Source organism: Ruditapes philippinarum, unplaced genomic scaffold, assembly GCF_026571515.1.
Source record: "Ruditapes philippinarum isolate M1 unplaced genomic scaffold, ASM2657151v2 ctg3385_1_1_1_1, whole genome shotgun sequence".
Taxonomy (NCBI): domain Eukaryota; kingdom Metazoa; phylum Mollusca; class Bivalvia; order Venerida; family Veneridae; genus Ruditapes; species Ruditapes philippinarum.
In genome coordinates this window covers 396,759-411,808 of record NW_026862005.1, presented here as the reverse complement: position 1 = coordinate 411,808, position 15,050 = coordinate 396,759, and the positions used below count along the sequence as shown (strand labels likewise).

Sequence of the window (15,050 nt, the reverse complement as noted above, 5' to 3'; positions counted from 1 at the left end):
ACATGTTTATATAATTATGTTGTATATCGTTTTAAAATCTATTAATAGTAACAGATTGCTGATAAGAAAAAGGTATGGTAGCTGATAAGATGCAAATCATTGTAATTATGTACAGATAATTACACAAGTTATTTTTCATTAATCAGTTTCATACTTTATACCATTAGAAAAACCTGTTTACTCATATTTTATACATTAAAAATAAATTTTCAAAACCTTTTGCTTTCTTCTTGGTAAAGGGTTAAACTTGGCCCGTTCTGTCAAAATTTCGACAAAAAAGTTCAATAGTTTAGTTTAGGTTGAACATCCCAAAATAATTTTATGCTTAAGAGGCACAGTATGGTAATCGTTGATTTCGGTATATTCCGTCGGTTTCCGTCGCACAGGTTTCCAAAACGGTATGACGTAAGGGGTCCGGAATCGTATTAAATACATAGAAAAAAAAATAATAAACTATCTTTGTGTTGATAGTTTATCGCACTGAAAGGCAATTAAACGTTGATTTTATATATCGTATGTAACGATGGGAATAACTGTTTTTTCGATAGCACATAATAATGATGCACAACACTTTTACAGTAAAATCGCATTGTTTCATGAAATAATTAAACATATATATTTTCATAGTCACTTTGCAAATATTCGATGATCGGTAATTATTTGTCGGTAATTATCTCAATCTGAACTAGTAACCTATACGGATTTCAATGTATGGTACAACAGTATATGTATAAAGTACAATTACTAGAAGAATTACCAACATAGCACTTGCCTTTACAAGCCTCAGTGGCAAACATTACTCAACTCATTGTTCCTCTTATTTTTATACTTGAACCATTAAACTTATATTTTCTTATATTTATGATAATACAATCATTTTTCTATCCGGCGACTTGATGCTTTAGCATCAAAATCTTTACTTGTTGTTTGTTTGTGGTTCTTCTTAGATGTTGAATAGGACACATCAGAGTTGCACATTCTCATCTTTTAAAGCTGCATGCCTCCAGATGAGCCAAAATATTTCAAGAAAATAAAACTTGAGAAAAATGTATTGAGGCTTTATGAAAAGTAAAAAGACTAAAGATAAAAGTAATAATTTCCATATTATTTGCAATTGATGGCCAATTTTTCAGTAATTTTCACCATATTTCTACTGCGTTACTAACGCAGTAAGGTTTAATTTTGCATATTTTGACCTCTTTTTTGTGTCGCCTCTACGGAGTAGTGGCAACATATACGGATCACTTCTCCGTCGTCTGTCTGTCCGCCACAAAACTTGTCCGGACTACTCCTCATAAACAACTGGTGCAATTTCATCCAAACTTTGCAGGAATGATCAGTACCAAGTCTAGTTGTGCATATTTTCAGCATTTTCCGGTTCAATGATTTTTGTCAGAGTTATGGCCCTTTAATAAATTTTATTTTTAAAGTTTGTCCGGACTACTTCTCTTATACCACTAATGCAATTTCAATGAAACTTTACAGGATTGATCTGTAGCTCAAGTCCTTGCGCATATTGCACGGGTTTTCTGGTTGAATGATATTTTGCCGAGTTATGGCCCTTTGATAAAAAGGTGTTTTTTTCTGTGTGTGCCAGATACACAAAAGCTTGGCTGGACTACTCCTCATAAACCACTGGTGCAATTTTATCCAAACATTACAGGAATGATCAGTACCAAGTCTACTTGTGCACTGTCCGTCTGTCACAAAACTTGTCCCCAACATGAAATTGGCCATCATGAGGCGACACGTGATCACGGATACATGAAATTGGCCATCATGAGGCGACACATGTGATCACTGATCGCTCTTGTTGAAATTAACATAGGTTGTAAGTGCTGTTTGAAATGTGCATATTATTTTCTCTCTCAGCTTAATATTTTACTTTTGAATACATTTTCAAAATTTTCATGAACATTAGCAGGAATCTGGAGGTGTGCTGCTTTAACAGATGATGATGCTCCTTTTTGTAATGGTTGCAATGAATATTTCACCGTCAAACATTTCCTGCTTGAATGGCATGATCTTGCACAGGTTTGTGTTAGAAATTACCAAGTAAATTCACTTTCAGAACCATTTGTCTCTGTTCCTTCCAAAACCTTGATTGATCTCTTAAAAGAAATTAACCAGTATTCTTCAATTTAACTTGCTCATTTCATACCCTTGTACAAACCTTTTAGGTTTAATAACTTTCTGTTACCAATTATAGTGTCCAGCGTGGTATGGCCAGTTATGTGTAAATGTGCTGTTAAACCCAGAAAACCAAAAGGAGATGCATTCATGATGAATCATGATTATTGTCCTCGTGATGCGGTATGGTGATACAATATGTCAAGTTAGCAACATGGTTTTCAGTGAAAAGTGCTGTAGTTTCAGAAACTTGTAACTGCTTACTGTTCATTATTTCACGATATATTTTGAAGCTAGAGGAAAGATATATAAATACTCAGAATTTTAAATCTATTGTGGTCAAGATCTTGTCAGAAAGATGGTAACAATATAAATATGTAAAACAGAGCTATGCTATAGTGGATATTTATTTAGGAGACTGGAGCATTTTAAACTGCATTCATTTTGTCTAAATGGTAAGTATGATGATTATTTATCGTGATATAATCAAGATGTCTTGATGCATTTTGTAAATTTCAGATGCAATTTCTATTACATTTAGAAACATGTTGTTTGAATCCCTTTAACGACTTCAGATTCATACGAGGAAGCTATCCAGCTAGCTTACAGAACAGTAGTGGTTCTACTCAGGTGCCCAAAATAAAGCATGGAGGGACACCCGAGGTCTTCCTTTACCAGTTAAGCTGTTCAGAATAAGATTCCTTACAAGGTTAAGTACACTGTAATTAGAGGGTATGCAGTGTGCAATAACTGTAACTGCTGTGCAGTTTACTTTCTTTTTGATCTCACTTTAAATAAAGATTATATATAAAGATTATTAACTGCTCCTGCCCTCTACAAATTCCACATACGATCACGTGCGACTGTGGAGTGTCCATCATTTCCATGTACATGCCTACTTGTTCACTACTGACACAATTCAAACAAGAATAGATGTTTACAAATATTTGGACTATTGGCTTTAGGACAGTAGTATTGGTGTTGTTCAGGAACATCTAAACAGGTTCAATTTCCATCAATGTAAATAATACAAGACTGACTTGTCAAAGTAAGTGCTGTTTAAATGTGTGGAATAAATTAACAGGGTAGGGCAATAAACGCCCAAATGTAACAGAGCTCCAGATAAGCTTTCAAAGGTAACTATGTTGAAATTTATACATGTATACGACAAAGTGTGACCTTGACCTGAGGAAGGTGAAATCTGTCGTGTGCTCTGCACATCATCTCATTATGGTTAACATTACACCAAGTAGTTTCAATTTCCTTCAACCAGTTGAAATGGCAGAGCAGACAAAATTGCTGACAGATGGCAGTGTCCAACAATATAACAAAAATATTTTTTTTCGTGCTTATAATAAAGATTGCCTTTACACGACTGCTTACTATATCATGGTTTTTGCCAGTTTTTACAGTAAAGACATTCAATGCTATGTACCAAAATCTTTCTAGGTTATACAGAATATCATTTAGTTTGTGTAGGAAGCTACAAGCATATAAACACACTCAAATCTGTTCCTGCAACCAACCAGTACTGATTGTTCAAAGAAACAATTTACCCCAATGGGGTTTAACTTTACACGTGTTAACCCCTTAGACAAGCTGCCACTAACAACCATTCCAAGTCTATGAAAGATAAAATCTTTCAGTACAGTTGCTCAAATTTTTAAGCACTTCAAGTCTCCCTATTAAAACCACTTTTAAGTGACCCGATACAGATGGTTACAGCCAATCAGTAACTACAGTGAGAGAATGTAATGTCAGCAAATATGTTTAACCCTACAACTTACTGAAAGTGAAATTATCTATTGAAAGAAGGGTCACTAATAAGATTTCACAAGTTATTTGGATAAAATTTCATAAATAGAGATAAATTGGTATGGCAGACAGGCAGCTTACTTGCTTCAAAGAATTCATGATATGATCTACATCTAGTCCAAGAAAGTTCCATTTTCAAAGATTTCTAAATCACTCGTTTACAATTGTTATGCACTATTTACAGGGCTAGGGCTATGAAATCACTTGAATAGTCCAGTGCATTCTGGATAATTTTGAATGGACATAACATAAAATGTTTGATATTAAAATTTTACCTAATATGTTTTCTTCCATTTCTGGAAAATTACAATGCTTTTCATATCTTGTTACCTTATCTATTGAGAGCCTATCTTTACGTTAAATAGAATCAACAATTATCAACAGTCAAGCTTTCTTTAAGCCAGGGTTGTCATTAAAAAATTCCCGAGAGGCGGTCCATTCTGAATTTAAAACAATTCTTTACAATTATACAGTATTTTCAAAGTATCATGGCGGCCCAAAATGCATTTGAGACTGTCATTTTGGCCAACTGCCATCTCCTTATGGCAACGCTGTAAGCAGGCCATATTTAGTGTTATTTCAAAGAATATGATTATCAATTGTAATGTATCAAATTGCTTTCAGCCTAAGCAGTGCTGTACCCTACACACTTTACCTATTAAACATAGCAAATAAAAACAAAAAGTTTGTATGCTGCACATGTGAAAAGCCACTTTTATTTCAATTACAACTCTCACTTGACATGAAACTAAATAGGCATTCCAAGAATTGACGTCCCGACAGTTGGTCAAAATAAAAGAGAAAAAAATATTAAAGAAAATGAAAATTTTAACGCTTCCTGCGGAGACTGAGGGTATTGTGCTTCTTCCAGTTGGCATGGACAGAGCCACCCTTGGAGTTGTTGAACTTGTGACCCTTTCCAAGACCACGGGAGGACTTGCCAGCAGATGTGAGACCACGTACTTCTCTGTGCTTCATCACAGGTCTGCAAATCCAGTTAATTTTTGGATCACTACGGATGCATTTGTGGAATGGGTCTACCATAATGATTTCATAAAATTTGTATGTAGCATCTTCAGCCACCCAGTAGGAGTTCAGAACACGGAGGGCCCTGCAGCGACGACCAGCTCGTTCCTGAAAACATTGAAGAGTTAATCAGATCTATAAAGCTTAGTAAAGTCTTAAACCATGTGTGTGCTATTCTCCTTTTCAGAATTCTTAGGTTTGCTTTTTATGTTCAGCCCCAAAACTGCATTAAAATAACACTGCCTTTAAGGATTTAACAAAGAGCCCTAGATATCTTATCCGAGTTCTTCCCGAGAACAATTTTTAAGACTTCCATGCAACACAAATTTGAACAATTTATGCAGATTAAACTCAATGACATTAAATTAAAGAATGAGAATTAACAATTCAGATGAATTGTGCATCATACCAACCTCTGCTACAGATCTGTGTGACCTCTGGAATTTAAGTTGGTTCACACCATGAGACTTGGGCTTTCCATATGTGCAACCTTTGGGAACAGGCCTTTTGCGTCCACCACGGCGAACACGGACACGGTAAATGACGTATCCTGAAGTATTCAAACATAGGAATTAAAAACTCTTAACAACATTTTAATATTGCTCTGTGGCTAAAGACGACGAATCAACCCTAATTATATTATATATTGTAGGCTCATTTTGTATTATAGGTATAATTCTGTAATAAATAGGGTCTGTTCCAGAGGCTTTATCCTGAAATAGATCCAGAGTCTAAACTTGAAGTACACATGAGGTTCATTCCATTGTCATTAAACATCCAGTTAGCTCAATAGGTATAGTGTTGGACTGTGAATCAGGCGACCAAGGTTCAATTCCCAGATGGTGCAGTTCAATTTTGTTGTGATTGATCAGGAATATAATAGTAATATACTCCTGGTCTAATTCCTGGATATAACCTATGGGTTTAATCACAATACCCATTTTCAACAGTACTATAATCTTTTGTACTATAAATATGTAAGGAGTCTTTAGACCTTATGGACAAATTTAGGATTAGTTCTGGCTTCCATAACTTTATATGTCGCTTTTATTTTGACGTTGCGACAGTAAAGTTATGGGTCAACCCTATTTGCAAAGGCTACCAGAATTTGACAGTTCGTGCGCCGTACATAAAAACCTACTAAAATCACCCTTATTAAACAAATTTGGGTCAAATAAAAATATCGTTTGATAAACAAATCAATTTTGAACCAATTCATGTTTTGTTTTTAAATGAAACTATCAATGACATTGTGTACCCAACTATTTTTAAGAGAAATATGTAGAGGATGTTTACCAATATGGAGTCTGCTTTCAAAATGAGATCTCGCGGGAACTTTCATGTTTTTGGAAATTCCTAGCATCTATTTTTAGTAACGGACCATACACTATTTTTAGTAACTTATTATAAGTGTATGATTTTATAATAAAAACAAACAAATAATTCATGAATCATCACTCAAAACAATATAAATCCAACATGTTTTTGGTACAATGTCTGTTATTGAATAAATACACCGTTATTCATAACTGCAAAGCCATGCTTTCAATTAAAAATAGCTTTTGGGTCACGTGTCACCAAATGTCATGCAAAGGTATCCGAACCTAAATTCTCGCTGGTCACGTGATAATTAGGACAGCAATGGCGGCGAATTTTATGAAATGTGAACCCGCTGATAAACTTTGAGGCAATATTTCATTAATCTAACATTCTGTGTTCAAAAATATAGACTGAAGGTCCCAAAATATATCTAACTACTTGTATTAAAATAGTTTTTGTCCAGATCACGCAAATTTATTGAATTACAGCATGACATAAAAATGTCACGGGTCTGGTTGACTTTCGATACGGGGTTGGCTTCAGCGAACAGGTCTAGCAATACTATAAAACCTGTTCGCTGAAGTATCTTTAGCTAATTTAGGATAGGCCCATCCAGACAGCCTTTCATGAAAATATGTAAACTATTCATACCAGGACCAGAGATGTATCAAATGTAGCTGCTCTGTACCAGGACAAATCATTTTCAAATAATCTAGTTCTACAAGCTTACAAATTCCATTGCTATTAAATAATTTATAAATTAAAACCTTGCTTAGCTCTGTAACCCAATCGTCTGGCCTTGTCTGGTCTGTTTGGCCTGGGGGCACGGTGAATTGCGGACAACTGACGATATTGCCATGTCCTCACACGGAGTAAGAATCGAAGCACATCACTCTGGCTTTTTAATAAAATTTTTTTCCCGGGAATTTTTTGGCCCCCATTTTTTGGGACTTCCCTGAAAAAAATTTTAAAAAAAACTTAATTACCGGGTGAAAAATTATTTTTAAAATATACTATTGGAAAACGACATTTTTTTAATCAATTCTGTGAAAAATTTTATTAAATCTTTCATTTGAAACAAAATACTTTAATTTTTAAGTAACGTTTGGGGAAAAAATTTTATTGGAAATTTATTTATAGGGGCTATTTCCCCCCACCCTATTTTCAGAATACGTTCAAAAAAAGGGGGAAATTTGGGGGGGAGGGATATCTTTAAGCCCTGGTTGTTCAAAAAGAATTTCCAAAAAAGGGGTTTTAAAACTAAACACCAACAAAAATTTTACCCCTGACCCACTAAATTTTGGGGGAGTTTTATTACTTTAATAAATGATTTCTTTTTTGTCTTTCTGTAGACCCTCTTTTTTAAAGATGGAGGAATTGTAAACGAGCATCTGAATAAAAATATCCTGCCTTTTGTTGCGGTTCAGAGGGCCCGGTTTTATGGGTTTTTCCCTAAAATACAAAAGTAAATTTTTTTTGACGAATTTAAGTGAGCGAAAGGGCTTTCAAAAATTCATTTTTAAAGGCTTTTTTATAAAATTTGAAAATAAAATTGCAATTTTTTAAAAGGGGTCTATTATTTAAAACAAATAAGGGTATTTTTTACAAAAAAAATCATAATAATGATTTAACCCCAATTTTAAAATTTTAAAGGGTTTTTTTATTATTGAAAATTTTTCTTTAAAGTTAAAAAAGGGAAAAAAAGAAAAGTTTTTTTTTTTCATTTTGGGCAAATTTTAAACAACAGTACAAACAGTATTTTTTTTGAAACCCTTAGAAAAAAGTTTCAGTATTTAAAACTTTTAAACCCCAAGGGGAATAAAATTTTTCTCATTTAAAACAATTACTTTGTTGTTGGGGCTGTTTAAAACCACCATTATTTGGTTTCCCCCCTATTTTTTTCCATTGCTGGAGTTTAATTTAATCTCGGTAACTCACAAATTTTATTTGGCTTCTTTTTGGTTCTAAAAACATGTGTTTATTAAAAATTTTTGTGAAAAATTTTAATAGCCTGAAAAAAATAATTACAAAAAAAGAGAGAGTAAAGTGACAATTTATATATTTTAACCGTAAAAAATTAAAATTTTCGGTTTTAATAATTTTTAAATTTTTTATTAAAAAAATTTAAAACCCCTAAAAAAAAAAGAGTTTAATTAAAAAATTTAAGTTTTTTTTCCTACTGTAAAGGGTTAAAAAAAGAACATGTGAAAAAAATATTTTTAAAAATTGTGAAAAAATGTAACATACGGGCAAGAAAAATATAAAAAATATAAAAATTTTAAAAAGGGAGAATTGAGTGACAATTATTTGGGTTCCCCAAAAAATTTAAAATTAAAAGTTTTAATGATTTAACCAATAAAAAACCGGGGAATTTTTGTTTTAAAAAACAAATTTTTTTTGGGGAAAAATGTTTTAAAAACATTTTACTGGAATTTGCATAATGTAACTATTTTTTTTTAACAAAATTTTTAACCCAAGTTTTTAAAAAGGTCCTGTAACACTTTTTTTGGGTTTAAAGGAAAATTCATAAAATTTTTGATGCTAAAAATTAAGATTTTATCTTAAATTGTGGGTTTTCCAAAAAAGCTTTTTTTCGAAAAAAAAATAAATTTTAAAACCCAAATTTTTTAAATTTAATCCTTTTAAATGGGTTTTTAGAAATTTATTTTTTTTTTAAAGTTTAAGTAAAATTTTTTGAAATTTAAAGAAAAGGGGATTGCAAAATTTTTAATAAAAGCTAAAATTTTCCCCCTAAAATTAGCAGTACAATTTTTTTCCAAATTCTTTGATTGTTTGAATTTTTATTTCTTTTTTCCCAAAAATTTATACATATATTAATTTAAATTGTGGGGTTTTAACCCACTTTTTTAAACAACATACGGAAAATCTTTAAATGTGTTTTGGGGGTTTTTACAAAATTCAAAAGGGGATCATAAATTTTCCCAATTTGCTTTGGGGGGTTCCCTATAAAAATGGGGTTTTTAAGATAGAAAAAAAATTTGGGGAAAAAAATTTGTCCCCTTCAGAAGCATTTCACAAAAAAAAATTAAAAGAACTGGGGGTTTAATTGTTTTCGGGTACATGACGGAAAATTGGGGATACGTGCAACACCCTCACCCCCTTTTATAGCCCCTAAGGTTTTGGGGTACTTCAAGAGGGAACTAATTTAACTTTTTGATAGGCTGGATCAATTTTTCCCGAAGGAAAAACAAATATATTAAAAACATTATGGGAAGAAACGGGGCAATTTTTTTAACAGTTTCCACAAAGCCTTAAACCCCTGCTGTTGGTGGACAAAAATCGGGTTAATCAGAGCTTTAAAACACAAAAAATTTTAACATTTAGAAATTTTTAGACCTAGGTTTTTGATTGGGAGTCTGTGCATGAAGGATAATGAATACTGGGCAACATTCCCCCAGCCCCCTATCGCAACCGGAACGGTTGTTAAGTAGTACTTCAGAAGGTAATTCATTCTGCAACAATTTCTAAACGTTCTTAACTAGTAGAAGTTTTTTGGATCAATGATTTTACGTCTACTATGTAAACAAAATTTTTAAAAGCAATAAAAGAAGATAGTGATTCCTCGACACCCATTTGGGTTTTGATCACATAAATTATATATACGTAAATTTCTCTCTATATTTAGGAATCTACCTTTCTCAATAGGCATTTTATGATTCGTACATCTAAATTTTAACAAGGCTGAATATAATTGCCAAGGATGTTTGTTGAAATAATGCATACCCCGATTTATATAAACCGTAGTTTTAACATTTGCTTAAAGATTGGACATCACTGTTCCAACTTAAGATGAACTGCTCTCGAATTTTGGACTTAATAAGACTTTTGAAATTAAACGGACTATGTTCAAATTGACTTGACCAATAATTTGATAAACCAAGATCGTCCGAAGTATCCTTAACAAAAGAAAGCCACGGTAATTAATTCAGTCCTTTATCTAACATATAATGAGTATGCAGTCTGATATAAAATATTACAAATCTTATCATCTATAACATTCAAAAGCTTACACCCGTAGTTAATAATTCTCCTTTTTATTTGCAAAGATATCGGAGTAACTCTAAGTTCACCATATACAATTGGGAGGTCTCTCCTTCAGCTTATAAGTATACTTTTGTAAAATTTAAGCTGAGTAAAATTTTCTATTCCCCAAACTCCAGAGCCATAACAAAGAATAGGAACAATCATTGTGTTAAACAATTGGATCTGTAGATCTACAGATACATGTAGTAACAATTTTATAGTTTTTTTTATCAGAGAGAACATAGCGTTCTTTGCTTGGTCAATAAGACGTTTTCTAGTTTTAACAAATTTACCATTTTCCATAAATTGAATACCTAGATAAGAACAATCATGTACTTATTCTAAGTTCGTTCTCATTATCAAAAGAAAATTTAAGTGCATCTTCCATACGATCTCTAGAAAATATTATAAAACCTTTGTTTTTGCAGAGTTCACTTTTAAATTCCAAAAATTACAATATTCTAGCATAGCTTCTAATGTAGTATGTTCAAAGCTTATCTGTATTTTCTGCTAAAATTCCAATATCAACAGCATAAACCCAGCAAACAAAAGACGTTGTTCCAACGTTGTACTGACGTTAGACCCTGACGTTGGGTAAACGTTGGCAGAAGGTTGGATTTGAAAGTTTTTTAGACGTCAGAATCCGACGTCTATACAGCGTCATAAAATGACCCTTATCCAACCTTATCTGACCATAATCCAACATTTTCTGACCATTATTTGGACATAATCCAACATTTTCTGACCAATATCTGACCATAATCCAATCTTTTCTGACCAATATCTGACCACAATCCAACCTTTTCTGACCATTATCTGACCATAATCCAACCTTATCTGACCATGATTTAACCTCATTTCAAACTTTTTGGAATATGACTTTTTTTTTTCATTTTAAGCTCATTGTAAGGTAACAAATAAGCATTCTTATAATTTAACAATTTATTTTCAATACGAACCACATTACAAAAAAATAAATGTGGTACTATAACAATGTAACATTAACATAATGTATTTTGAAGCTATTAAACTTGACAGTATGTACGTAAATAACGCTCTACGTATTAAAATAATCATGTTTAGATATAAGAAAATTCTCAATAAACATTAACACTACATTTTTTATGGTTAACATCATGCTGTTTTTCTTATATCACCAAGGATTATTTCCGGATGAAAACGATCACCCGGTGTTGGATTTTCCAATCATCTATCGTATCCAACCCAAACTGATTGTATAAATTTTTTTTTGTACTTTTTATCTGAAATGTTTAAATGGAACAATATTGTGAATATTTTGATATAAATACAAATAAGAATGTCCATATCTTAAATAAGCATTCTTCTTACTTCACTGCCCTCCAGCTATGGCGGATCTTGGGCATACTTTAAAGTTTAAGCATATCATAATCTGAACCTTTACCGTCTCAAACCTGAGATATCATCATTCACACAATCTGAAATTTAAAAATTAATCAAATAATCAGTTACAATTGCAAGAAACAAATCACTTTTACATATTATAATTAAATGAAATTCTGACAAAACTCTCCAACTCTCCAAGAAAAAACAGTAAACCTTTCTGGCGGCTAATTAAATCAAGAAGGCAAGACAATATTGGCGTACAAACCACTAAAGAAAAAAAAAGGACAACTATTCAATAGCAGCAAAGAAAAGCAGAAATAATTAATTGAACAATTCAGATCCGTCTTTCCAAAGTAAACAACAATAAAGCCATCGACAAGATTAAGAGCTATAGCCCAAATACGTCCACTGAAAATAACTCAAATGCATAGAAAACCTACTTAACAATAAAAGAAACCAGCAAAGCCATATCCACGATGGAATTCCAAACTTGTCCTTTAAACTGTGCCAAGACCCTTGCACACTTTAAACCCAACATTTTCCAAACATCAATGACAGTGGTAAATACCCTCAGATTGGCGAAGCGCAAACATATCCCCTGTCTTCAAGAAGGGCGACTCACAACTTGCCGAAATTTATCGTCCTTTTTCACTCAATCAGTCTTTGTAAACTACTGAAATATTATTTGCAAGCCACATCCTTGACGCACCTTGAACAAAAACAAATCCTCAACTCACTAAACCACGGCTTTCAAAATCAGGCTACCATTGAAACCCAGCTCTCAAAACAAGTTCCATGATTAACTACAACACAATGAACTATAAATCTCAGATAGATTATGGATGAGTATTGGACTTTTTAAAGACTTCGATACCGTCCCATCATGAAACTTACTTCACAAGATGGTTATTTAATATGGTATTGAACGGAAACATTAACCGGTGGCTTCGAGACTTTTACAACAAGAACTATGAGAAGTAGTGGTAGAACGGTGAAGCATCCGAACCAGTCCAGTAGCTCAGGAGTTCCGCAAGGTACTGTCCTCGAGCCTCTAGCCTTCATCTGCATGATAAATGAACTTCCAGACTGCGTTTAAAATCAACTGTCTGTCTCTTCGCGATGACTGTCTCCTATACCGCAAAATTAAAACCAGAAAAGACCATCTCCAACTAGCAAACAGACCTGAAAATCACTGGAAATCTTGGGCATCTACTTGAGGTATGAAATTCAATGCCAAAAATGTTATGTTATGAGTATTAACAACAGATCCACTAACTTTTACCACTAGAACAATCATATCTAACAACAAGTTGATGAAATCCATACCTTGGTGTCAGTTTTTACAGACAATCTAAAAATTTTGGAACCACATTCACGAAGATTACCAACAAAGCAAGCTCTACACTCGTATCCTCAAGAGAAACCTTAAACAACTGCCCACTACTCTGCAGGAAAACAGCTTACTTATCCCTTGTTAGATAAACTCTTGAATACAGCTCAATTGTATGGGACCCAGTTCTACAGAAAGATATAGACAAGCTTGAGTCGATCCAACGGAAGGACTGCTAGATTTAATTCTGGGGATTACAAATCAAGAGATCAGGCTGCGGTTACCAGGATGTTTGAGCAACTTTGAGCTATCTCCATTACAAGACAGAAGGAAAATGGCACGATTGACATTCTTCTTCAAAGTGGCTGATGGCTGGGTGCCAGGTATGCCCACCGATACCTATCTGACCCCCTATTCGTTGGCAAACCGCCTTAGTTAAACCTAAGAAACTAGACAAATTACATAACTAAAAAACCATTGTAGAAAACCCAAGCTATAAACCATCAAAATTGCTATAAACCTATTATCTCAAAAAGTGACCAATTTGAACATTCATTCTTTCCTAAGACTATTAGTGATTGGAATAACTTAGACAGTGCCGTTGTGTGCGCAGAGACAGTAAAGAGCTTTAAAACAGCTCTCCAACAGTGCTACTAAATTACTTAGCTCTTCTCTCCCGCTGCGTACATACCGGAAGGTTCTGCAGTGTATACATTCAGATTCAGATTCAGATTCAACTACTTTAACAAAAGAGGCTTAATTTTTATTTACTTTAGTTTAAACCATGTAGTTTCATGTACCTATATATTCATTGATTTTGATAAAAATGGCTTCGTGATCAATGTAATATTTTGAAATATACCTGTCACAAAATCTTGAGTGTTTTTCTTCTTCTTTTCCTCTTAATAATTTCATCTTCCTCCTCTGTGAACTTTCGACAGTTCGACAGAATTATCATAATTTTCACAATCTCTGATATTCACTGAAAGACAAAACAATATTATGATTATCAAAACACGTTTACGAAAACAACCTGATAAAATGTTTGATTAATTATTTTCATGAAATATGACCTGAAAATTAAGTCAGAAATTACGATTTTTGCCTGGGCAAAATTTAATATGAAAATGATATTTTCTATATTTACAAATGTATTATAATTTATACAAATGCTACAACATCGAATGTCAGACGTTTCACTCCCAAGACATTTCACTATTGAGACGTTTCACTCCCAAGACGGTTCACACCTAGACGTTTCACTCCCATTTTGTCAATTGTATGGATGTTTCACTCCCAATTTTTAGAAGTGTTTACTAGGAAAGTTAACAAATTTTAATTTCATTAATATCAAACAGTGTAAGAAGGAAATTCAATTAATATATAAATGATTCATTTTGTTAATTTCAATGGTATTGTTAATACAAATTATTACAAGATTACTCATTTAATTATAAGTTGAGTGATAAGAGGTGTAAATGAAAGACAAATTTCTGAAATGTCACTTTTATTATAAGTGTAACAACATGAGAAAATTCTATCTATAGTAAATTAAAAAAAATAGAATAACATAGAAAGAACAATTAAGACATATTATAAGTATCAGTTTACATATTGAAATCACTACCAGTAAAGTAATTAATATTATTCAAATAATAAAAAAAATATCAATATATTAAATATATTGACTATATAATGATTTATTTGTAAGTCTTAAACAATGAAATTCGAAACATGTGTATAAAATAAATGATTTTTTAAAATTACTTTCTTCATCAATTTATTAAACAGTAGCTATTAAACAAACTTAAGTAATTGTGGTGTTACATGTATCTAATTAGTAATTTTGTATAAACACTGAGACAATCAACTAACAGTTTGACACCACTATTACATCAGTTGTATAAACACTGCACTTAAGCTTCAACAGTAAAGTTTACTAATCAGTTGTTTATTGGACCATTAAAATATTTTTTTGACAACAGCCAATTTAAACACAGAAACTTTTCCATAAGTTTTG

At 32.6% G+C, this 15,050-nt stretch overlaps 1 protein-coding gene across 1 annotated transcript; it reads right to left on the bottom strand.

Annotated features, from left to right (window-relative positions):
- Positions 1-4,630: 4,630 nt before the first annotated feature.
- Positions 4,631-11,148, bottom strand: LOC132717604 (large ribosomal subunit protein eL15-like). The gene is made up of 4 exons (XM_060701096.1): positions 11,093-11,148; positions 7,059-7,246; positions 5,385-5,521; positions 4,631-5,079 (listed from the first exon to the last, which is right to left on the bottom strand). Exons 1-4 carry the CDS (start codon positions 11,146-11,148, stop codon positions 4,774-4,776), a joined length of 687 nt encoding a protein of 228 aa, XP_060557079.1. The 3' UTR covers positions 4,631-4,773.
- Positions 11,149-15,050: the final 3,902 nt, after the last annotated feature.

Excerpts from the sequence above, each read along its gene's own strand:
- LOC132717604 (XM_060701096.1), bottom strand. The coding sequence starts at position 11,148 with ATGGTCAGAAAAGGTTGGATTGTGGTCAGATATTGGTCAGAAAAGATT. Across the intron at positions 7,247-11,092 it reads TCAGAAAAGATTGGATTATG|GGAAGTCCCAAAAAATGGGG; the intron begins GTCAGATATTGG and ends AATTTTTTTCAG. Across the intron at positions 5,522-7,058 it reads GGGTTACAGAGCTAAGCAAG|GATACGTCATTTACCGTGTC; the intron begins GTTTTAATTTAT and ends TGAATACTTCAG.